The sequence below is a fragment of the Cololabis saira genome, chromosome 10 (genome assembly GCF_033807715.1).
Source record: "Cololabis saira isolate AMF1-May2022 chromosome 10, fColSai1.1, whole genome shotgun sequence".
NCBI lineage: Eukaryota > Metazoa > Chordata > Actinopteri > Beloniformes > Belonidae > Cololabis > Cololabis saira.
Genome location: NC_084596.1, coordinates 13,901,389 through 13,927,442, shown reverse-complemented (window position 1 = coordinate 13,927,442; position 26,054 = coordinate 13,901,389). Strand labels below are relative to the sequence as shown.

The 26,054-nt window shown below is 39.0% G+C and overlaps 2 protein-coding genes across 3 annotated transcripts in view; both read left to right on the top strand.

The window, feature by feature from the left end:
• LOC133452444 (rho GTPase-activating protein 29-like) overlaps positions 1–19,508 on the top strand; it is a 59,641-nt gene extending 40,133 nt beyond the window's left edge. The window contains 16 exon segments of the mRNA XM_061731752.1: positions 1,116–1,180; positions 1,265–1,375; positions 1,673–1,753; positions 2,862–3,032; positions 3,120–3,257; positions 5,756–5,943; positions 8,772–8,941; positions 9,865–9,999; positions 10,443–10,541; positions 13,005–13,168; positions 13,271–13,459; positions 14,256–14,393; positions 15,286–15,509; positions 15,603–15,903; positions 18,291–19,309; positions 19,311–19,508. Coding sequence (XP_061587736.1) covers positions 1,116–1,180; positions 1,265–1,375; positions 1,673–1,753; positions 2,862–3,032; positions 3,120–3,257; positions 5,756–5,943; positions 8,772–8,941; positions 9,865–9,999; positions 10,443–10,541; positions 13,005–13,168; positions 13,271–13,459; positions 14,256–14,393; positions 15,286–15,509; positions 15,603–15,903; positions 18,291–19,309; positions 19,311–19,353 — 3,236 coding nt within the window. The 3' untranslated portion in view covers positions 19,354–19,508.
• Positions 19,509–22,199: 2,691 nt separating this feature from the next.
• LOC133452439 (retinal-specific phospholipid-transporting ATPase ABCA4-like) overlaps positions 22,200–26,054 on the top strand; it is a 94,633-nt gene continuing 90,778 nt past the window's right edge. For both annotated transcript variants that reach the window (XM_061731743.1, XM_061731742.1), the window contains exon 1: positions 22,200–22,399. The gene's annotated coding sequence lies outside the window, so the exon portion shown is untranslated. The remainder of the gene's footprint in view (positions 22,400–26,054) is intronic.

The window sequence follows — 26,054 nt, the reverse complement described above, 5'->3', positions numbered from 1 at the left end:
ATATTACGGCTTTATTCTATTACGACTTTATTCTCGTAATTTTACGACTTTATTCTCGTAATATTACGACTTTATTTTCATAAATTACCACTTTATTCTTGTAATATTACGACTTTATTCCCATAAATTACCACTTTATTCTCGTAAATCGTAATGTGACGACTTTATTCTCGTAATATTACGACTTTATTCTCATAAATTACCACTTTATTCTCGGAATGTTACGACTTTATTCTCATAAATCGTAATATGACGACTTTATTCTCGTAATGTTATGACCTTATTCTCGTAAATCGTAATATGACGACTTTATTCTCGTAATGTTACGACTTTATTCTCGTAATATTACGGCTTTATTCTATTACAACTTTATTCTCGTAATTTTACGACTTTATTCTCGTAATATTACGACTTTATTTTCATAAATTACCACTTTATTCTTGTAATATTACGACTTTATTCCCATAAATTACCACTTTATTCTCGTAAATCGTAATGTGACGACTTTATTCTCGTAATGTTACGACTTTATTCTCGTAATATTACGACTTTATTCTCATAATATTACGGCTTTATTCTATTACGACTTTATTCTCGTAATTTTACGACTTTATTCTCGTAATATTACGACTTTATTTTCATAAATTACCACTTTATTCTTGTAATATTACGACTTTATTCCCATAAATTACGACTTTATTCTCGTAAATCGTAATGTGACGACTTTATTCTCGTAATGTTACGACTTTATTCTCGTAATATTACGACTTTATTCTCATAATATTACGACTTTATTCTATTACGACTTTATTCTCGTAATTTTACGACTTTATTCTCATTATATTATGACTTTATTCTCGTAATTTCCAATTTTCTTTTGTCTTAGTTTGGCCCTAATACTTACTTACATACTGTCGTAATTTAGCACGGGGGATGGTTGTGCAAGAATGTCTCACTTTGTTGGTGGCCCCAGTGTTTTCCATTTTTATAAACACACACGTACATTTGTTTGCGGTCAATATTGCACTGCTTGATAAAACACAACCTTCTGAAGAAACGTGAATTATTAACCGATCGTAATCCCTCGTTATTTTGTACATGTCCCCCTCTTTCAGATATTGAATATGCTAAAAGCTACGCCAAAATGGCTGAGTCTGCAAGGACACTGGCCAGTCAACAGGTAAGAAAAAAGGAAAGTGGTTGATTAGTTGCAGCAGCTTTTCAATTGCTATTCCATTAAAAACTATTATCATTTTTGTTGAAGGACTACATGGCATTCAGCGACGTCTACGTCTCAACGTTCAAGAGCGACATTGAATATAACCAGCTGCTTATTCAAACCGCCGTGGCTCTTCAAACCAATAAATTCATCCAGGTAAGGCTTTACGGTCCCAGGTGGATGAAACTGTTTTAAGATACTTCAGCCTGTTACTGTGTGTCGCCCACAATAGCACTTGTCCTTCAATTTGGTTCAACAATCTTTGGAAATTGGACACCGATTATTTCCCCAACCAATTATCTTTCTTAGCGTCGGATGAGGCTCGGATGACTCCCATTGGCAGTTCAATCCCGTGTTACCATTAGCTCATCGCGACACAGACACTGCCTGTTTGGTCACATCCCCCTTTTGAAATAGATTTTTCTTAATTGTTGACCCTCTATTTCTTCACAGCCTCTTCAGACTCGCAAAAATGAGCTGGACAAGATGAGGAGGGATATCAAGGAGCAGTGGCAGAGGGAACAGAAGAAGATGGTTTGTACAAAGTCTCTGTATAGATACTTTTTTCTTTTTCTTTTTTAGATTATCCAACAATTTCACCAAGTCATCCTTTTATGACTTATAAACCTGTCAGTCAACTCAAGCAGACTGTAGTCGGCATCAGTACACTCATGCAATGCAATTCTGCAAAACCCCAAAACATCGTCATCAAGATTATACATTCTCAATTTTAACATATATGGGTCAATGACGTGACGCCTATAATTTCTGAAAAACTGATTTTTTTTTTCAATTAAAAAAAGGTTTAAATGGGTAAAGAAATACCATATATATGAACTACCTGTCCCACATATGTACTCACTTGAATTTTACAAAAAATACTAGTTATTAGGGATTTTGTTGTTTTTTTAAGCGTCAAAATGTCATGTGGTGCGACCGTCCAACCATGACTCTTGTTTTGAAAACTTTTTTTGAAATCACTCTAATTGTATTTAAATCAATCTTCTGCCCTATCTGGCATGATTTCCAAAATGTCTTGTAGTGTGTAAGATTTATAAACATTTGTATTTATATTTCCATCATAATATACAAACAAAGTTTGACTGATGTCCATTTTATGAAATATCATGTGGCGCGACCAGTAAAAAAACAACCATTTTTGTATAATACTGAAAACTTGTAAAAAAAAGATGTCAAGATGTTAAGGAAATTAATTTATTTTAATATGAATCATGGTTAAACCACATTACTCTTTTTTAAGGCTATAGCCAATTCATTTTGACAAAAAACTCTGAAATCACTATAAGTTTAAATTTTTAATATGAATTTATGTGTACACAACATTCTTAATGTTTGAACTACTGCAATAGATATTCTTTTTTTATTATTTTTAAATTGACCTGTTGAAAATCCTTATTCATCATTGACCCATTTTCATTTTTTCCTCTGCAAAGTTTTTAAAAATAGTATTAATTTACTATCAATAATTTAATGTTAGTTGCCGAGGAACGGCTCCGTGCTGCTTGAGATGCAGGGTTCATCAGACAAACAGCCATATCTTGATTGTACCCATGGTAACTGCTTCATGCATTGCCACTTTTAATTACATGCGCTAAACGGCTGATCTCTCCGGTCTCGGCAGCAAGAGGCAGACACAACCTTGCGTAAAGTGCGAGCGCTGAAGGCCCAGAGGAGAGAGGAGTACCAGAAAGCTCACTCGTCTGCAAACCGCTCCCAGGAGGAGCTGCAGTCCAACGCTGGCAACAAGCAGCTGGAGAAGAAGAGGAAGATGGAAGAGGAGGCTCTGCAGAAGGTGGGCGGGAGGGGAATTGCCCTGGCGTTCCCGTATGAGCAGCTTCCACATCTTCACGCTACTCCTTTTTTTGATTGTTTTGAGCAGGCTGAGGAGGCCCAGGACCAGTACCAGAGCTGTATGGCTGACGCAGGCGTCAGAAAGATGGATCAAGCCAACGCTAAGCGCACATTCCTCACACAGATCCGAGAGATGATCTTCCAGTGTGACCTCACGCTCAAAGCTGTAAGAGGCACTTTTATTGCATTTTGTCAGTTAAGAAAGCATTAGACTGTGAGAAGAAGCTACGAGCACTTGTACATATATTAATCCCACACGCCAGCCGGCAAGAATATTAAATCCACCTCTCAGTTATTATTATTCTCTTTTAGCATACAATGCCAAAGTAGATGTGACCAGCCAGACGGAGGACTGTATTCTGCAAAATATGTTTAAAGCTCATAAAAGAACTTTACCAATCAACATTCAGAAAAGATTTGAAAAAAGAGAAAGCAAGTATAACTTAAAAGGAACAGAGATTTAAAAAAAAAAACCAAGATGCAGGACAAAATTGATGGAACGTTGTGTTTCTGTGAAAGGAATCAGTTTATGGAACAATCTGAACAGAGAAAACAAAGAATTCAAATCAAACATTACATTCAAAAGAACAATTAAAGCCTGTATGTTAAGTAAATATAATAAAATATGTTAGTTAAGTTTGATTGACATACCCATAGACGGCGGTAATTTTATTTTATTTTAGTTTTTTATTCACTTAGTTGTTGTTGTTTTTTTTTTTAATTTTTAATTTGTGTTATTTGTGAAGTTATTTCTTGGAAAAAGGGGCAGATCAGATAAGATTCTTCTTCTTTCTGCTCCCTTTTCATTCACAATTTAAGAGCATTTGTATTTGTATTGAATTGTTTTATTTTTTTGGAATGAAATAAAGAATAAATGAATGAATGAAAAAAAGGACAAGTTTAGTTTATTTAGGATCCCCATTAGCTGTTACACTTGGCAACAGCTATTCTTCCTTGGGTCCTCAAAATATCATACAAAATACATACAAAAACATTGAATTAAAAATAAAAATACAAATATTGCAAGAGAGAACAATTCATTACAGCATAAAAAAAGTTAAAAGTTAAATTACAATATTTTCATTGTGTATAAGAAAGTCCTTCAGTCGTTTCTTAAACTGCCTTTTATCGTTAATTTCTGTAATACATGCTGGCAAAGAGTTCCAGAAAGTCATTGCCCTGTACATGACTGTGTTCCTCATTGCCTCAGTTCTCGGCTTAGGCATTGTGAATTGTCCAAGAGAGTTTTAGGAGTGTAGTCGTGCAGGTGGGAGGTCTGCACGGGGAGATGCCACAGAGGCTTGATCAGAGAGGGATTTCAGGAGCTTTGAGGTCAAAACCTCCTCTCTTTGTTGTGCTTGTTGAGCCGTCGCTGACCCCGTCATGGCGTCACAGTCAGTTGCCCTCAGATCAATCCCCAGCTTCATTATGTGTCGTACCGTGCAACACACGTTGCCCTTATTCCCCCAGCGTCCCATACTGCCGCTCACAAGCTCTGATAAATCGGGATCGTTGGATCAGGATGTGATAAAATAGAAAAAAAGAGCCAAAAGAGGAGAGAAAAGGTGTTGGCACATTGTTTGTGTGGCATAAACTGTTGCCGTGACATAGTGCTGAGGGGACGCATCTGGTCTGCAACAATGTTTAGTTGAAAGTCTCAAAGAAACATCCACATGAATGCCGAGACACAAGGCTTCCCAGCAATGTGACGAGCTGTTCATCATGACTCAAGCTAGAACCTGTTATCACTTTTATGTCACTGAATGAAAGTATTAAAGCTAGAGCTGGGTATCGATTCAAATGTCAAGAATCGATTTGATTCCGATTCTTAAGATTCAGAATCGATTATCACCATTTGATTCGATCCGATTCAATATTGATTTGGGTTAGTGTTTCCTGGATTAAATGACTGTAAAATAACTATTGAAATAATAATTTCACAATAATTATTGTGAAATAACTAAGAAATAAATAACTCAAATAGGAATTTCAATATCCATTTAAAGTGCAAAAAAAGAAAGAAATTGCAACAGTTCAAGCAGTAAACAAGTTATTTTAGCTTGTCTGATTTATTCTGTCACCAGACACAGCTGGACATGAAGCACCCGGCATTTTTCAGGTGTTTCATGACAAACCGTGTCCGATAACAGAGAAACCAAACAAGCTATAGTAAATATAGATAATATGAACTTCATTGAACTAATGTAAGATTTAGAAATTTAAGCTGAAATGTCCAGCATTTTCTCTAAAGAAAAGTTAATTTAAGTCAGGAGTTTTCAAAACTACTGGGACTACTGGGATTAAAGTTCACCAGGCAAAAATGTAATGATGAAAAAAAAAAAAAAAAAAAAAAATATATATATATATATATATATATATTTTTTTTTTTTTTTTTTTTTTTAATAAAAAAATAAATAAAAATCGATCTTTAGAGATACAAATCGAATTTTAGGAATTAATATGAGAATCGATTTAGAATCAGAAAATCGAAAATGTTTTTAATGTTTTGTGTGATTTGAACGGCTATGTTAGTAGTTAATCTTCTTTCCACCAGCGCTACGGTTCTAATGTTTGGTCATACTCTTACTGTGGCATAATGACATGTGAATGATGCTTCATAAAGTTCTACCTGCTTCTTTAATCTTTCCTAATCTGGTTTCTCAGGTGACAGTGAACTGGTTTCAGATGCAGCAGGCGCAGAACGTGTCGGTTCCTGCCCACTTCCAGGTCCTGACCGACAATGCCAAGTTGTACGAACCGGGAGAATGTTACGCCGAGTTCGTCCGAAACCTGCCCAAACATCTGCCCAAAGAGCGCCTTCACTCAGACTCCATCTCCTCCGACATCTCCAGGTATCAGACTCTCAGATTCTGAAACACTCTTTTAGTCAACCAGGACCAGTGGTGGGTAGAGTAGCCAAAAATTGTACTCAAGTAAAAGTACTGTTACTTCAGAATAATATGACTCAAGTAGAAGTAAAAAGTAGTCATCCAAATAATTACTTGAGTAAAACTAAAAAAGTACTTGGTGAAAAAACTACTCAAGTACTGAGTAACTGTTGAGTAACGTCTGATTTATTTTTTTAACAACCATTCAAACAGACAAAAGTACAAAATAATCATCTTCAGGCAAATTAAATCAATAAAATAATAAAATAAATTAAAATTAATAAAAAATAGCTTAAATTAAAAAAATCTTAAAGTAAATTCAAGTACTTTAATAAACAATAAAATAATAAAATAATAAAAAAAATTAATTAAGCACAAGTAGCACAAAATTTCAAGCCTTTGTACTTTTCTTTTTTAATCAGGCTCCGCAGGCAGAACTAGAACAAACATGAACTCATAGAAACTCTGTGTGTGTTTGAGTCTGTGTAAATGTGACAAAACATGCAAAAACTAACATTTTTCCCAAAGAATCACCCAGTGATGTCATGAGATCGACGCGTACGCGGATAAAAGGGAAAAAAGAAAAGTAACAAGCTCAACGTAGCCTAATGTAGCGGAGTAAAAGTAACAGTTTCTCCTTCACAAATCTACTCAAGTAAAAGTAAAAAGTATAGTGATTCAAAACTACTCCTAAAAGTACAAAACTTACTCAAGTAAATGTAACGGAGTAAATGTAACTCGTTACTACCCACCTCTGACCAGGACGGATGCTTATTGAGCACTTGAGAGGTTAGCATGGTTACAGTCTCGCATGAGAGGTTGTGCTGGTGTGAACCGAGCCTAACTGGTTCATATTTGCCCAGTTTTTCTTTTGTTTTTAAAGAGCCGAGCTGATTTGGGATTTTTCAGGTTTTGTTTCTAAAATGTCTTTCTTCAAGATGCTAAGTTCCGCTTTCAGAAAAGGTAAGAATGAGTCAGAGCGGGAGGAAGAGAGGCCGGGTCTCAGAGAGACAGAGCGTGTGTTGAATTTCTTGCCCTTCCTCAGGAAATATCTGTGGCGCAGGCTGAACGCAGCAGGAAAGATTACGAGCGTGAGAGTTTGGCTCTGGTTTGGAGCTGTCCCCAACATTTTACGTAGCCTCTCAAAGCTAAGGATAAAGCTCCTCGCACATACAGCGTTTACTCGTGTCCACTTAGAAAACATTCTGAGAAGTCAACTTGTCATAGTGATTGATGGTGTTGTTGAGCTCTGTTCTGTACAGTTAGAAGTAAAAGTGTAAAATGTTGTCGTGGGTAAAATGATGGGACTTCCATTGTTTTTCTTTTTTTAACTTGACATTATTTATTGTATTTTTCTCCTGATGTTTCACTTTCTGTTCCTTTTCCGCTCTTTCAGTCTTAGTTGATAACATGGCGCAACTCATTTCTGAGAAATCCTACGAGGGAACTCACATTTTATTGCAACTGTAGGACACGGAAACCTCCAGACGTCTGAAGAGAAAGCATCATAAGCCCCGTTTCCACTAAGCGGTTCGGTACGGTCCCATTAATCCCAACCACACCGTACCATTTTTGGGCCCCTGTTGTTTGAGATCCATAGAAAAAGAGGCACGGTACGGTGAGGGCAGGGCGACTGGTGTCACAGGATACGATCTGTTAATTGGCAGACAGAGAACGTCACTACTCACGACAAAAGGAAGTGCCAAACCAGCGCGATCGTTTGTAAACATTTTTCGCCGCCCGCAATCTTCTCTCACACAATGTGGCATGGATTGTCCAGAGGAAGTACGAGAAGCCAAGCAGAACCAAAACGAGCTGCTGGATGACCTCCATTGCTGCTCCTGGTAGCGTCTCTATGGCAGCTTCACTTTTGTCGTCGTCACGCTGGGCTTTTAAATACATCCCACCACTTCCAGTGGAAACAATGACCTGAATTGACTGGACCTTCTAAACCAGGGGTCGGCAGCCCAAAATGTTGAAAGAGCCATATTGGACCAAAAACACAAAAAACAAATATGTCTGGAGCCGCAAAAAATGAAAAGTCTTGTATAAGCCTTAGAATGAAGGCAAATGGCGAAAGGCGAAATGTTGAGAAAAAAGTCAAAATGTCGAGAAAAAAGTCAAAATTTCAAGAAAAAAGTCGAAACGTCAAGATTAATGTTGAAGTACAATCTCGAGAAAAAAGTCGAAATGTCGAGAAAAAAGTCGAAATGTCGAGAAAAAAGTCGAAACGTCAAGATTAATGTTGAAGTACAATCTCAAAAAAAAGTCGAAATGTCGAGAAAAAAGGTTAAGATTAAAAAGGAAGAAAAAAAGAGAAAAAAGGAAAAAAAGAAGAAATAGAAAAAAAAGAAGAAAATAAAGAGAAAAAAGGAACAAAAAGGTCAAACATTTTTGAAAAAGCTCCAGGGAGCCACTAGGGTGGCGCTAAAGAGAGCCACGGGTTGCCGACCCCTGTTCTTAACTGTACCGAACCGCTCAGTGGAAACGGGGCTACAGGTGTTTTTTTTTTTAATATTGCTGAATACCCACAGCCCATATCAAGTGTTTAAATACACAATATCATAAACATGCCTGTGATATTGGTGGTTTAGGTTGGAAAAAAAAAATATTATTAAAAAAATATGACAAAAGTAATCATTTCTGGTTCACCAATGGTTCACCAACTGTTGATTAACTAATAAAAAGACTCTTCTATCCACAGGCCCACAGTGCACGATATAATAATACCTGAACGTCATTGATTTTTATTTTCTACCACACAAAGCCCTAAATAAACCTTATTTCTCCAGGTTTGGGTTCAACAAGAGGTCAGTGGGCAGCACACATTCCTCCCAGGGCAACCTGTCACAGGTGTCCATCACGTCGTGTGAAGTGTTGAGCGGAGATGACGGGGACAACCCCCTGCGCCGGCCCGCAGGCATCAGCGAGCAGCGCTCCAACAGCAGCACGGACATACAGGGTACGTGTTCCAGCGTACGCACGGCTCCTGTACGTATTACTTTAGGAAGGAGCCGTCTCTGGGTTCAACCGGCCTTCAAAGTAGGGCTGGGGATCGATTCAAATGTCAAGAATCGATTAAGATTCAGAATCGATTATCAAGATTTGATTCGATTCGATTCCGATATTGATTTGGGTTAGTGTTATTAAAACTGTTTTTTTGAGCTGTTGCATGAATTATATGACTGTAATTATGAGAACTGAACTGCTTTCAGAAACATCATGTGGGTCAGAATTACCAAACAGATCCAGGGAGGAAACAGAGTCGTATGAAATCGGTTTATTTTTTCCCACATTCCGTTTTTATTTGTTCCATGTTCGGTCTATTTTGGTTTTGAATTTTTGAGCATTTGGTTTTTAGCATTTTTTGCAAATGTAACCCCAAGACAGTATATAAAGTAATGAAATATAGACAATTTATGCAATTATAACCTAACACTTTAATGTTTTCATACCTTTAAACATATTTAAAGGCAAAAACATGGCACCAGTTATTCTCGTGTCCAACAAAACATTCCTTTTTTGGGGATAAACAAAAAAATAACCAAAAGTTGTAATGTAATGATGAAAAAAAAAAAAAATAAAAAAAAATCGATCTTTAGACATATGAATCGATTTTTAGGAATTAATATGAGAATCGATTTAGAATTGGGAAATTGATTTTTTCAACACTGGCCTACTTCAAAGATGCATCTTTGTGAGCGTGTCAGGGACTTGCCCTGTGTTCTGAGTCATGGGAGCGTTTTTAAGACTGGAGCAGTTTGTGTGTGTGCCGCTTAGTCATCCGAAGTCTGGAACATCTTTGTGACAGCTTTATTTTAGAGAAGAACTACAAAGCAAGCAGCTGTCGTTTGGCCGTGGAACTTAATTCGTGTGTTTGTGCAGGACTGAGGAGCCAGGCTCCGCTGAAGGCCTGGGCCTCCGGCAGCCAGGGCAGCCAGGGCGGCATGTGCAGCGACTCGGAGAGCGCTGGCGGCAGCAGCGAGTCGCGCTCCATGGACTCCCCCACTGCTAGCCCAGGTACGAGGATGTGTCAGGAAATCTTTCGTAAATCTATTCTTTTTTTTTTAATATATAAAAAAGAAAAAAAGCTTCAGCTAAGGAAAGGAAACAAAAATTATATTGGGAAGTATCTGAAGAAAACAATGAAAAAACCAGGAAACATCTTAGTTTTTTACATTTCTGAGAGCAAATTGATTCATTGAAGATATATTGCTTTTTATTGAAGTCTTTTTTTGGCAACTTCCTTACTCTATTTTGGAAACACACAAACATGTCAGCTCTAAGTACACTTCCCTCTTTACCCGAAATTCTCTACAACACTGTGCTTCATTATGATTTGTTCAACACTTTCTATTCTCTTTTCAGATTTTTATTCAGTTTTCATGTGAGGCAATTGATCATGAAACTGTGCGTTTATACTTAGTGCCAGAGCATTGTTAATTGCAGATCTGATTGTGCAGGTGACTTCAAGCGCCGGCTGCCCAGAACTCCTTCCACCGGGACCATGTCTTCAGCCGACGACCTGGACGAGAGGGAGCCGCCTTCCCCCTCAGACAACGGTACCATGTCCTTACACGTTTGCTCCAGTCTGAGTCTTTTATCCTTAGAAATGTGTTTTTTATCTGTAAAACTTAGGAAAATTTTTTTTTCTTCTTTTTTTTTACTGCTTCTGGCGGTAATAAAGGGCGTGGATGTATCCACTTTGTGACAAAGAAGTTGATGAAACAGTGTTCTCCAGGACTGAATGTGCTGCATGTTTCAGATGTGTCCTTGCTCCAACACAGCGGTGAATGAATGGCTCGTTGACAGACTTGTGCAGACCTCGTTGACAGGCTGCTGGTGATTCAGTCCCTGGAATGAGGGAAACCTCTGAAACACGCAGCGCAGTGGCCCCTGAGGGCAGAACAGTTACCGCATATCATGCATAATACCTCAAAAATGTTTAAAATCTTGAAGTAAGATACTTACAACTCCACATAATCAACAACACGGGACATATGACATAACGTAGTGTTACAGTATGGTGTATATTTATATATACGTGGTATTAAAGTAGCACAACAGCACCAGATTTCTTCTGCAGGATTAAAATGGTAACTAGGAGCCAGCTGTTGCTCAGAGAAAGTACTTTGAAAAGTACTATGAACTGATCATCAGCAGGAGGTTTTAGCAGTTTGCTGGTCTGTGGGTTTCCTGTAGGAATAGATACATCAGTACTGATTTCAGAGAAGCAACTTTTGCTACCCATCAATCTAGGAAAGGTTATAAGGCTTATCTACAGCATATATGTACTACCGTAGTTTTGGCAGCACGGGGGTTTAGTGGTTAGCACTGTTGCCTCACAGCAAGGAGGTTCCTGGTTCGACTCCCTGCCCCGGCAGGGTCTTTCTGGGTGGAGTTTGGGTTTTTCAGGTCGGATCGGGTGTCTATATGCGCAATTTTAACTCTCCAATTAGCAAAATACTGGATACCTTCCCCTGCCTCATCATCATCTCTTGCCTCAACGCGGGGCCCCACGGCTGCTTGAGATCCGGTCGGATCGGTGATTTTTGTAACAAATTTATCAAACGAGCCTTTCAGAGAGGCATTAAACTCTTCCATTTTCTTTAGTTTTTTTCTTTTTTCATCCCCTGATGGAAATTTCCTGAATCTGTCTCGTTCTCTCGACATTGTGTGACAGTTTGTTCCAACTCCACCGTCTGGATCAGAGCAGCTTGTGTCTGCGCTTGGTCTGATCAGTTGTATTGAACAACAGACACGCGCATCATTGCACATATATTTATTGATATGCACAGACTAGTACACATTTAGGTCTGTAATGGAATGTGACTGTTGATATTTATAAGGGAAAAAAGGAGAATAAAACGGAAAAAAAAAAATTTGAAAAAAAAAAAAAAAATGGCCCATAGCGCGAGGCCCCTTGGGGCGCGAGGCCCCGTGCGGTCGCACAGTTCGCACACCCTTTGCGGCGGCCATGCCTCCAGGTACTCCGGCTTCTTCCCACAGTACAAATGATGATTGTAAATTGCCCGTAGGTGTAAGTGTGTAATATGTGGCCCTGCGATGGACTGGACTGAACCCCTGCTTCTAACCTGTAATGAGCCGGGATCGGCTCCAGGAGACCCCCGTGATCCTGAACAGAATAGATAATGGATGGATGGATGTACTAGTTTGAAAGTACATCGCTGACAGCGAGGGAGATTACTCTGAAGTGGAAAACTGTGTGTGAATACGGCGACAGGACCTGCTCGCTGGGTTGTCTTTCGGTTGACCAAAAGATTTTGGAGCCACGTGTGACGCCAGCATACACCTAAGTCTTGGCTCTAATGGAGCATTTAACAGGTCATAAGTACACCATCTTCTCCAAAATGGTTGGAAAAGGAAACGACAGACAGTGTTGCAATAGCCCGAAAAGAAGTTTAGCTTCTTTTTTCCTTTAGTCACTGCTTCTGTGTTTTGGGTTTGTTTTGGTTAAATAAGTAAATAAGTAATGAATAAGTAATGTGGCGTGGTTGCTCATCTGAGGTTGTTTTTAAATCTTTCTGTGCCAAATATTTTCATTTTCATTGCTGCATTTTCAGATTAGTGCCGTGTTAGTTTTGGTTTATGAGCTCAGCTTACACTTCCTGTATTTGTGTTGAGCTCTCAGTGTTGGTCTTTTCATTTCTCACCGAAGCTGACGAGGTTTTCTTATATTCAACCTTTTCTTTTCCGAAAATTAGTAAATAAGAATGTAAAAAAAGGAAATCAGTCTGTTTCATTTCGTTAGAAGATGATATATCTTGAGGGGATGCTGTTGATTTGTGAATTCTATGAATAGAAATGTAAAAAGAAAGGAAAACTACCTCAAGCTACCATTTCTATAGATGGGTGTGATTGAAAAAGCAGAGTAACCTCTCTGATTTCCTTCATTCGGGTTCAGTTTTTCTCTTGGGATCCAATTTCAGCCTTCCTGCGGATAATAGCAGAGCACGATGGTATCTTTGTCATTAGCTGCTGTGCTAATAAGCTCTGATTTTCAGGTCTGGCGGAGATGGTGATGGAGACGGCTAGTTCTCCCGGTCCCTTCCGAAATGCTCAGATGTCCAAAGCTGCTCAAACCCATAAGCTAAGAAAACTACGAGCCCCATCCAAGTGCAGGGAATGTGACAGTCTGGTTGTTTTCCACGGAGCCGAATGTGAAGAGGTAATGAACATATATTCTTTCACCAGCGGTGGAAATGATAGATGTCATGTGTGCAAGAAGGAAGATGAACTTTAACTCTGACTCTTCACGTCTCCTCTGCAGTGCTCGCTGGCCTGCCATAAGAAGTGTCTGGAGACGCTCGCGATCCAGTGTGGTCACAAGAAGCTCCAGGGCAGACTACAGCTGTTCGGTATCGACTTTGCTCAAGCAGCAAAAAACAGTTCGGATAGTATTCCTTTTATCATCAAGAAGTGCACGTCTGAGATCGAGAGCCGAGCCCTCAACATCAAGGTAAATCTGTCTTCCTGAATGAAACGTCTTAGTTTCTGTTGAGTGTCAGGACTTTTCTGCGACTGTGAGTTATATTTAACATAGGGCTGGGCAATATGGACCAAAAGTCATATCTCGATATTTTCTAGCTGAATGGCGATACTCGATATATATCGATATTTTTTCTGTGCCATAATTGGGGTTTCCCCCAAAGTATTATAGCATAGCATCTCTGTTAGCTTCATTTTTTCTGAGGGAAACCCTTAAAAAAACAGTCAGTTTTAATACAAAGCCTCGTGCCAAATGTCACACAGGTACCTTTATTAACAGAGGTCTGCACAATATCAAAATGTATAAAACAAATGAAATAAAAATAAACTGCCTGCATATATAGAATAAAAATGCTTCTTGAATAAAATAAAACAAATATCCCTTTCCTGAATAACAATTAAATTAAAATACACTGTACAATTAATACAATGTAGACTAACAGGCAGACTTTTCCACTGAGGTTGACAGTTGTGCAAATAACAAAACATTTGTGCAAATCTCAAATAAAACATTCAAGTCAATTTGTCACAAAATAAGCTATATCAAAATCATTTAATTTTTTTTTTTTAAATAGTATTTTATATTATTTTATTATTATATATTATTATTTTATATCGATTTTTTTAAATCGATATAAACGATATTTTCTCGTACCATACCGTTTGAAAATATATCGATATATATTAAAATCTCAATATATCGCCCAGCCCTAATTTAACATGTGCTTGTGTTATTATATGACTTTGTGCTGGTTGAATCTTCGCAGGGCATTTATCGCGTGAATGGGGCCAAATCCCGCGTGGAAAAGCTGTGTCAGGCATTTGAAAATGGAAAGGACTTGGTGGAGCTGTCTGAACTCTCGCCTCACGACATCAGCAACGTCCTCAAGCTCTACCTGAGACAGGTGGGTGTCACTCGGGAGTGGAAGTGAAGAGAGTTCACCTTCATTTTGGCTATCTTCGGCAGGGCTGGGGATCGATTCAAATGTCAAGAATCGATTCGATTCCGATTCTTAAGATTCAGAATCGATTATCAATATTTGATCCGATTCCGATATTGATTTGGGTTAGTGTTATTAAAACTGTTTTTTGAGCTGTTGCATGAATTATATGACTAGTTATGCAAAGTATTTCTACTAGTATTATATTGAGATTAAACAGCAAGTATTGGCAGCTAATGATGCTGTAAGGACCAATCAGCTCCCAGAATGCTGATAGAACTGCTTTCAGAAACATCGTGTGGGTCAGAATTATCAAACAGATCCAGGGAGGAAACAGAGACGGATGAAATCGGTTTTATTTTTTCCCACAATCTGTTTTTATTTGTTCCATTTTCGGTCTATTTTGGTTTTTAATTTTTGAGCATTTGGTTTTTAGCATTTTTTGCAAATGTAACCCCAAGACAGTATATAAAGTAATGACATATAGACAATTTATGCAATTATAACCTAACACTTTAATGTTTTCATACCTTTAAACATATTTAAAGGCAAAAACATGGCACCAGTTATTCTCGTGTCCAACAAAACATTCCTTTTTTGGGGATGAACAAAAAAATAACCAAAAGTTGTAATGTAATGATGAAAAAAAATACATAAATAAATTAAAAAAAAAATAAAAAAAAATCGATCTTTAGACATATGAATCGATTTTTAGGAATTAATATGAGAATCGATTTAGAATTGGGAAATCGATTTTTTCAACACAGGCCTAATCTTCGGCATGCATTTGTACTTTTCGTACATAAAGTAATAACGTCTTGATGGAACGTTTGACACGGCTGGTTTGCTCCGACAGCTGCCGGAGCCGCTGATCCTGTACCGATTCTACAATGATTTCATCGGCTTGGCCAAAGAGTGCCAGCGGGCGATCGTGGAGGAGAAAAAGAGCAGCGAGCCGGAAGACAAAGCCGTGACGAGCGCCAAGCTGACCAGAGTCATTTTGAAGATCAGAGACCAACTACACCGGCTTCCCAAAGCCAACTACAACACGCTGAGCTTCCTCGTCGCCCATCTAAACACGTACGGACTGCAAGATCAAACCCAGAGCTGCAACCTTCTGAAGAGTCATTTGCTTTATGAATATTGTTCTGAATGCTCTCTCTTCCACTGCAGGGTCACTAAACAGGCCGAGGAGAACAAGATGACGGCGAGTAACCTGGGCATCATCTTCGGCCCCACCCTGATGAAGCCTCGGCAGATCGACGCGGAGGTGTCGCTGTCCTCCCTGGTGGACTATCCCTACCAGGCGCTGATGGTGGAGCAGCTGGTGCGACACTTCCACACGGTCTTCGCCCCACCGCCCCTCCCCGGTTCTAACATCGGCACCACGGGCCTCGCTTCTCCTAAACTGACCCCGCAAGAGAAGGTGCGACAGCTCAGCAGACACTCCACCTCCCTGATGGACATCAAAGAGGTGAGGAAAGCTGCTTTCTTCAACGAAAATGATGACTAAATATCGTCGTCAATCAACCTTTATCACCTGAGGAAAACGAAATGAGACGCAACGAAAATAATGGTCATGTGACGATAACGATATTTAAATATATAATGCAATATCATAGACCAGGGGTCGGCAACCCAAAATGTTGAAAGAGCCATATTGGACCAAAAACACCAAAAACAAATATGTCTGGAGCCGCAAAAAATGAAAAGTCTGGTATAAGCCTTAGAATGAAGGCAACACATGCTGCATGTTTCTATATAAGTTATAACTGGGGGAAGATTTTTTTTTTCATTATGCACTTCGAGAAAAAAGTCAAAATTTTAAGAAAAAAGTCAAAATGTCGAGATTAAAAAGGAAAGAAGAAAAGAAGAAAAAACGAGAAAAAAGAAGAAACAAAGGAAAGAAAAAAAGGAAAAAAAAGGTCAAACATTTTTGAAAAAGCTCCAGGAGCCACTAGGGTGGCGCTAAAGAGCCGCATGCGGCTCTGGAGCCGCGGGTTGCTGACCCCTGTCATGGACAAATAAAAACGAGACTAAAATGTAGATTACAAAATAAAAACTGCTAAAATGTGTCTTCATTTTCATTGACCCAAAACGAGACGAGACGAAATGTTCTAACAAAGATCCTTAATCTGCATGTTTTCAGTAGTTTCCTCTGGTTTAGTTCTGCTGCTGGGTGACGTTAGTCCTCAATCCCAGTCGCTGCAGCGGGGAATCAGATCCAGAAGATTTAGCTACAGAGTTAGAGGCTGATGCCGTTAACGCAGAGCTCTAGTTAACGTCAATTAAAAACAAAGTTACATAGAGAAAGGGGCCAATGGCCGGCCACGCGGGGATCTTCTCTGGGGCTGGAGAAGAAGAAGAACCATCTTTGGATACACTTTCCTACATAGACGTGGAAAAGAAAACCAAATGTGTCGTCGAAAAAGAAAAAGATGGGGAGAAATGCGGAAAAATAGAGTCTTCTGTATCTGGAATGAAAGTATTCTTGAGTCTATAAGGTAACAATAATATAATAATAAGATAACCTTGTTTGAATTGTAAAATGGGTTTGGCTAAATACAATCTTTGACTAAAACTAGACTAAAATGGTCCTGGACAATTCTGACTAAAATAAGACTAAAATGCTCAGATTTTTAGTCGACTGAAACTTGACACGACTAAAAGGAGTATGACCGTGACTAAAACTAATAAAAACTAAAATGATATCTTGACCCAAAGACTAGACTTAAACTAAAATTGAAACAGGCTGACAGAAACAACACTAGAGGTGAGAAGAGAACCCTCACCAGTGGTAACGGATGGAAATATGCTCTGTGTATTTTTAAAGTAAAATATTTTTAAAATTTCATTTAAACGCCATGACTGCTGGGCTTGCAGCGGCAGGTTTTCGCCAGCGTCACAATGTAAATTGTTAAATGTTGGAGTTGTACAGTTAGTTAGTTAGTTAGTTAGTTAGTTTATTTCGATCATGACATCACAAAAAAAAAGAATAAAAATGACAACAAGAAAACAATTTTTGTGTGAAGCCGGATTTATGGGTTTGCGTTAAATCGACGCACAACATGCGTGAAGGAAGGAAGGAAGGAAGGAAGGAAGGAAGGAAGGAAGGAAGGAAGGAAGGAAGGAAGGAAGGAAGGAAGGAAGGAAGGAAGGAAGGAAGGAAGGAAGGAAGGAAGGAAGGAAGGAAGGAAGGAAGGAAGGAAGGAAGGAAGGAAGGAAGGAAGGAAGGAAGGAAGGAAGGAAGGAAGGAAGGAAGGATATGAGCCAGAAAGAAAGAAAGAAAGAAATGAGCCTGAAAGAAAGAAAGAAAGAAAGAAAGAAAGAAAGAAAGAAAGAAAGAAAGAAAGAAAGAAAGAAAGAAAGAAATGAAATGAAAGAAAGAAAGAAAGAAAGAAAGAAAGAAAGAAAGAAAGAAAGAAAGAAAGAAAGAAAGAAAGAAAGAAAGAAAGAAAGAAAGAAAGAAAGAAAGAAAGAAAGAAAGAAAGAAAGAAAGATAAATTCCCGTTGATGACATTTTTGTGTAACAAACATGGAGGATCTGAGTCATTCCAGTTTTGCAGTACAGGTGTAACTCATTTAATTGTTTTTTATTAATTCAATTTAATTGGTGTAGTTTAGTAGTATTTAGTATCTTTTAGAGCAGTGATTTGGGGGCGCCAAAGACTGAATGTGGTGATAGATTTATAGTTACAAAGGTGGAGTTGAATTGGTATTTTTTTATCGTCATTTTTATCATTATCAGGATAAATGCCAGAAATTATGGTGATACATTTTTTAGTCCATACCGCCCATCCCTAATCACCACTCATTAATTTGATATAAAGAAATCTCTAATTCCTGCTTTTGTCTCCTCAGAGCACCAAAGCATACAAGAGATACTCGTCTATAATCCCGTCCTCCCACATCCTGGACGAGGTGCAGGAGGTCCAGCCGGGGAGAGACGTGGCGGAGGTTTCAGCGGCGGACAAACCCAACGGGGACGTGCAGAAGTCCACCCTGGTGTTCGGCCGTCTCCACCACACCGCCACGTCCTCATCCGGCTCCAGCGCGGCTCCCAAGGTGCAGCTCCGGCCCCAGCGCGCCAGACACACGTTCCGGCCCATCAGCATGCCGCTGGAGCGCCTGCCCGCCCCGCCGCAGGGCTTTGACGACGTCGACGGAAACTCAACGATCACAGAAACTATTCCCGAGACGCCGGAGCCGGAGCGGGCTCGCCTGGGAGGCTCGTCCAGGGTGAGCACCTATTACATCACTCCGTTCATCGACACGCAGACCATGCAGAGGAAGGCGTGGGACAGGAAGTACAAGCACTATGACGTGACGCCCAGGACTGCTATGATAGTGGCCAGCTCCGGGCTGCAGCCCGTAAAGACGGCGGCAACCTCGGCCTCCGCTGCCCCCGCCACGAGCAGCCTGAGCTCAGCATTCTCCACCAACCCCTACTCACTATCAACCAAGTCTGTCTGGACTTCTAAAAGGGAAAAAGACGCTGAAAACACAGGCAGCGAGTCTATAAGCTCAGCAAACCTTCCACTAACACTCAGGGCACCACGGACTCTTCAGCCTCCACCTGGGACTTTCTACAAGCCCCCACCTTCCTTTAACAGTAAGGCTCGGACCCTTGCTAACTGGACTACGACTACGGCCGCCGCCGGCAGCAGCAGCAGCAGCCAGTCGCCCCCGCCCCCCTCCAGCCCCGGCCCCGCCGCTCCCACGCAGCCCCGGCTGCAGACACACGACTCCACGGACAGCGGCTTCGACCCCGGGGTCTCCACCTCCACCACCGTCTCGCCCCAACAGTCGCCCCCCCCCAGCAGCCCCGACGACCTCAGCCCCAGCGACACCAAACCGCTCTACCAAAGACTGCGGCCGCGGCGGGGTGCAGGAGCTCGAGCACAGAGAAGCTCATTTTGTCTAATGCCAAAAAAAAAAAAACCATATCAGCTGTAAATATTAATCTGTACAAACATTTTTATCAGAAAACTGAGGATAAGAGGATGTTTAAGCATGTGAAAGTAAACCATGAAAGTGTTAAAAGTACTAATATATTCTATTCTACATGTTGACGGCAGAGGTTGGTCTGAATAAAAAACTTAAGTGTGACACCAACATGAGATAAAAAGGTTAAGAAGGTCAACGTGAGTGTCAAGTGTTACATTTTTATATAATAATTTCCTGAATAATTTAGTTTTATATTGAAGGAAATTTGCCAGCAAAATGGATTTTTTTCGTCTGTTAAGAAGTGTAAACCTTCACTTTTGTTCCTCAGTGTTTGTATTTGACACGACGCACTTAACGCAGGTTCAGATTGTCATGTTTCCTTTGGTTGTGAAGTGTTAGTGGGGTGTTGACGAAGGCATTCTTAACAGGAAGTTCTTTGTCCTAAAGAGTTCAACTTCTCCTTTGCCTAAATGTTTCCACGTTGGCGTATGACTGATACATTTTTTTATTTTCTCAGTATGTTAAGCCGTAAAATATGTATCTGTTTACGTTTGTATATTCATTCACACATATGCAATGTCTTGCCACAGTTTTGTTTCATCTCATTATTGTGACCCTGAAGAGGACACGTGACATGCAACAGTTGCTGCTGCAAATTAAAACGCATTTTAAACTGTTATTTCTGTTTTACACGTCTGTTCAATAACTTGGAGGCAGCGACTCTTTTTTTAAGACCTATTTTATTTCTGTATACGTTTGTGTTATACCCAGTACTCGAGTTCTAAAAAAAAATCAGGGGGGATGGTGGATTTTATCATATGGGGACAGATAATTTGTGCTGATTACAAATAATATAATATATTACAAATAATAGCACTGACCAAAACACCTGCAGAAATACTGCAGGAATGACATAGCAGCAGTTAAATGCAGCCTTCTGTAAGCTTTAAATATCCACTGGGCTTACATCAAATACATCAAAACACAAAAATAAAAAACACTTTTCTGAACTTATCAATATGACTCTGTCCTTCACAGGATAAGTAAAATGGATCAATGCAAAAACTCAAAATCTTAACAAGAATATTTGTCTTATTTCTAGTTAAAATGTCTCATTTTAGTAAAAAAAATCTCATTACACTTTAAAAAGACTCATCATTGGAAAAAACAACAATTTTCACCTGTTTCAAGTAGATTTTCACTTGAAATAAGTAGAAAAATCTGCCAGTGGAACAAGATTTTTTTGCTTGTAATAAGAAGATAAATCTTGTCCCACTGGCAGATTTTTCTACTTATTTCAAGTGAAAATTTACTTGAAACAGGTGAAAATTGTCAAATAAGTTATTTTTCTGGTGTTATTTTTCTGGTGATGACTCTAAAAGTTGAAATAGCAGTAAAACCACATTCATTGATGAAATGACATAAGGGATGGAAAGGGGGGATGGCAGTTTTACAGGGGGATGATTTGGACCGTTTTTATTTCAGGGGGGGATGCCATCCCCCCTCATCCCCCCTCAACTCCAGTACTGGTTACTTTAATTATTAGAAAATATAGTATTTATCTGTAAAATATTGTTAACAAAAAAAGAAATGAGATTGAGCCCGTTAGTTACTTCAAAGTTTTGAATTTGTTCGTAACTGCTTTTAAATATTTAAATATATGCTGCCATTTAAACCCTATTTTTATCTTGAGTTCACTGATTGGTGCGAGTTGCAGTTGTGAAACTAGCAGCTATGTTCACTTTTGATTAGCATGGCAGTTATTGATCATTTAAAGGTAGGGTAGGTATTTCTGGACGATGTCATTATTATTTTCACACGTCAATAGAAACACCATCCAGGGGTCTCCAAGAAAAGACACCACGTCATGATTTCTCTCAAGTCCCTCCCCTCTCCATGGGCGTGCGGATGAATCCTCCCCCTGTCTGTGATTGGTTGGATCAATGCTTGTAATGGTTTAGGGGCCAGACTGCCTTCACTCAGACATATTCGGACTGTGTTTGAAGGCTGATTTTCTTTTTTCTTAAACTATTTTGCAAGATGGGCAGCTAGTGGATGGTATGGTGATATTCATGTAATATCACTTACCCTGCTTTTAATCTGCAAGTTCAAAACATAAACTTCCTGGGGCCCAAATCAATCTTTTTTCTTTTCTTTTTTTGGATAAGCACATATTTCAAATTTAAACTCAAAAGTTAATAGCTACATCTGTATCTCAGGAAACCAAATGTGTGTTTTTTTTCCCCTTCAACATGTATTTATCATATATACTTAAACTCCAACTATGTTGCTTTTGATTTGATACTTGGATCGTCTCAGATTATTTGTTTATTTCCCCCCTCTCTTTTCTGTATTTGGTACATTTTAATTTGTTCCGAGTTAAACCTTCAGTTAATCTCAGTTTAAGGCTGTTTGCTGCAGGCTCAGGTGCTTTTAATGCGTTACCATCGAGCCTTCACGTTCCCCTCACCTAATTCCCCGTGTCACCTGCGCCACCTCCCTGAGCCATTCAGAGCAGCCAGTCATTTCAGACAAATGCGACACCGAACCCGAAAACAAACCCTCTCATCTCTGAGTCATAAGAGCTGCACTGTGACCGAGTCCAAACTTAATTTATTGTGTATAGATGCTTAACTCAGACACTTCCCATCAGAGTGACGCACGGTAGCTGTGCAGGTAAATCTCACTCTATCTTATCACAGGCTGTTGTGATGAAGCTCTCACCTCCAGCCTCTCTCCCCACACCAGGACTCTTTCTTTCTTCAGCAGATACCCGCCTAATTCTGCCTCAAAATGGATGACTGTTGTCTTTTTTCTGCCTGCCCATGTTGAGCTGGGAGATTAGAGCAATCAGATTAGGAGTGCTGCTGACCTGCAGGCAGAGAGGGAGAGAGAGAGCGGGCAGCTCCGAGTCATTTCAAGCTCTTCTTCCCTGCTTAATGTTTTCCATTACTTCAGCTTGTTTGTGAACCTCTCTCTTTTCTGCATGTTATTCTACTTCATAATCATTTGAAAAAAAAAAGGTAAGCATCAGAATTAACTGCCATCTTTTCCCCTTCTAACGGCTTACAGGTATGTGGTTGCTAATTGTTGTCATAGTTCATTTAATGTCATGACAAAATCCTGGCAGAGGCTTTCTTTTTTAAAGGCTGTTACTGATTGCTCTGCATAAATTGCTTGCTTATTTACAGCAGCGACATATCTGACAAAAATGTCTGTTAATTCTGCCAAGCGTCTGCAAAAAAACCCCCCAAAAAAATCCTGATGTCTGTATTAACTGATTGAGAAAAGGCTATCACAGAAGATTCCTTTTTTTTTAGTCCTGCAGCGTCTATTTTGTTTTCCTAGACAAGTGTTTATGACCCGGCATCCCTTCGTCTGGCAGTAATCTATTGGACATGTTGCTTTGAACAGATTACTCTCCATGTCTGCCGTTCTCTGGCGCTCCATCTCACATAACCTGTACATGTCAGTGGCTTTTTGTTCTCCAAAATTCATTTGTCTTCTGTGCGACGGTGTACGGTGGCAGGTGCGTGCGCACGAAGCCGTGCTGGGTATTAAGATGTCTGATAATACAAGCATGTAAAAAGAAAGTGCAACTACTTTTATTGGCAGGGATAACGTTGGGCTTGAGCAACAACACATGACATCTTACACTGTCAGAGTTATCTAACTAAATCTAGATGTGGAAGTATGTGATTCAATAGTTCGTCAAGCCCCTTTGACATGAGTTATTTGGCTCAGTTTGTTGAGATCTTTGTGAATCCTTAAGGTATGAACATTCTTTCTGCCACTGCAGCACCTTGATTCTTTTTTGTTCCGGCCATTCTGGTGTCGATTTGTTGTTGTCGTCCTGTTGCGTGAGCCGATTCAGATCAAGCCTTAGCTGTCAGACATATGGCCCCTTATTTGATTCAAGCGTACTTTAGTACTCCAAAGAGTTCAATACTAGCTCGGTGACTTCCATGTGCCCAGGTGTTATGGCTGCAAAAATAAAGGCTCAATCATCACTCTTCCACTGCCGTGCTTTACAAATGCATGCTGTTTTGGTTGATATTCTGTGTTTGTTTTAACTAAAACGAGCATTATGACCCACCACCTTCACTTCATTCTCACGTATCTTGTTCCAAACGAGCCTTACTTGTTAACATTTTTGAAATTATGCGTTAATAAGCTTAGAAATTGAACGTGCTAACCGAGAACTGTCATTTCTGAGACGTAGCTCTGGGGTTCGATGGTGACTGAAGGTACCGGTACTTGCAGGGACTTCACTCCCGGGTAGATTTAAAGCTTTCTGAAATGAAAGCTTTGAAATTATCTACCCAAAACTTTGTGGAAATGACCCGTCCTAGATTGATGAACAACAACACTTCTCAAAATCCACTGTTGATGTCGTTCCTCCTTATCATTGTGTTTACACACACCTGACCAAACCAACAAAAATGCCAAAAGCTCGTCTTTTCTAGTGCTCCTTGCACGTGTTAATGGTCAGTTAATCAAGTTTATTTAATTAGCAGTAATTTTCATACAGATATTTACATTTTAATCTAATTTAAACCTAATTTAAAACTTACTAACAAAGTCCAATGTTGTTCATATGAGCTTGTTTTTACCTACAGTAGTTTCAAGACCTGGCAATGAGCGGATGATTTATTTATTTATTTATTTTTCTGATGTTCTGTGTCTGATGTTTGTGCCTTTTTTTTACCCATGTGATTCTACATTTAGTTGTTTTTTGTTAATAGTCCTAGAACACGGTCTACTTTCATGTAGTGACGAATATTGTCCATATGTAGAGATTGAAAGGTGTAAATCACCAGCTCGTACGTGTGAACAAAGGTGGTCGAAAGGGTTGTTTTTCTAAGGTCGCGAGTCAATTCCACAGTAAACAAAGCGTTATTTGCTCGCTTGGTTCAGTCGAGTTCAGGTCAGAGTCAAATGAAGATTAAAGTCACTGCAAAACAGTAGAACAATGGTTGATTGATGTCTGTATCTAGCCGATGGGGGAATATTTACACGATTTTTGACTTTTTTTCTTGGTTAAATGCAAAGAAAAACTGGCAGGACAGCAGAAGTCACCCATTGGATTGATGTGTAGAAGGTATGATCAATTCTGTTGACAGAAAAGAAGTAAACTGAAGGTGTTGCTGAGCAAATGTGCGACATATTGACTGCACGGCTCAAATCTGCTGGCGTGCAGTCACTTTTCTCCCCCCAAGTGTAGCATGACCTTTGTAATTTTGTCGGTACTTTAACATGACTTACAAGTTGTTTTCCTAACCAGCAAAAAAGAGAATGAACGTTGCTTAATTAGGCTGGAAGATGTGAAGATGTGACCTGCAGTCAGCCGATTCTGGGCGGATCATTACCCTTCTGTCAGACTGATAGATTAACAAACAAACATTATACTTGTCTTTTCCATAAAGCATCCAGGACACGTTAAGAATGACAAGTTCTGCCTTGAACTCATGTGAAGTCATTGTGCATTTTGAATATTGATAAAACTTCCCTTTTAGTCTTCAGAAGCAGAAAATGAAATGCATTTTAAGTCATTAACAGGTGGTTGTGGTGTGCGTTAACGTTGATTATGTAACCGTGTACAGGATGTCGATGCAAACAGGTGGTTGAGAAGTGGTTTGATTCTGCAAAATGACACGACACATTTGTACGACGGAGTATTAGGGCCAAACTAAGACAAAAAAGAAATAGGAAATTACGAGAATAAAGTCATAATGTCGCGAGAATAAAGTTGTAATATTACGAGGATAAAGTCGTAACATTATGAGAATAAAGTCGTAATTTATGAGAATAAAGTCGTAATATTACGAGAATAAACTCGTAACATTATGAGAATAAAGTAATATGAGAATAAAGTCGTAATATTATGAGAATAAAGTCATCATATTATGAGAATAAAGTCGTAATATTACGAGAATAAAGTCATCATATTATCAGAATAAAGTCGTAATATTACGAGAATAAAGTCGTAATATTATGAGAATAAAGTCGTAATATTACGAGAATAAAGTCGTAATATTATGAGAATAAAGTCGTAATATTACGAGAATAAAGTCGTAATATTACGAGAATAAAGTCGTAACATTACGAGAATAAAGTCGCAATTTATGAGAATAAAGTCGTAATATTACAAGAATAAAGTGTTAATTTATGAGAACTCTAACAGGAAGAGTGTGTTAAAATGTTGAATATTGAGCATCTTGTGAAGTTATATTTATATATTTATAATATATTTAATATTACGATTTTATTCTCGTAATATGACGACTTTATTCTCATATTATTATGACTTTATTTTCGTAATTTCCTTCTTTTTTTTTCTTAGTTTGGCCCTAATACTCTGTCGTACATTTGCCACATTTAAAACAGAATTTAAATCAGAAAAGACTGGGCTATGGAAAAAGCTAATAATAATAATATGAGTAAATGAATAACTAACTAATGTGAGGCTTAAGTTTACTGCATTTCTTTGCAGACAGTAGAAACCAGAGATATTTAATGGGTTCTTTTTCTCACTGACCATTTCAATTCATACATCAATTTTTTTTCATTTCAGAGCTACAACACGTTCCAAAAATGTCGGGCACAGGGCCAATTTAGTGCTAGTAAAACCCACATTATGTTGTATCAGCTGGTGCCAACAGATGATTAATATGATCC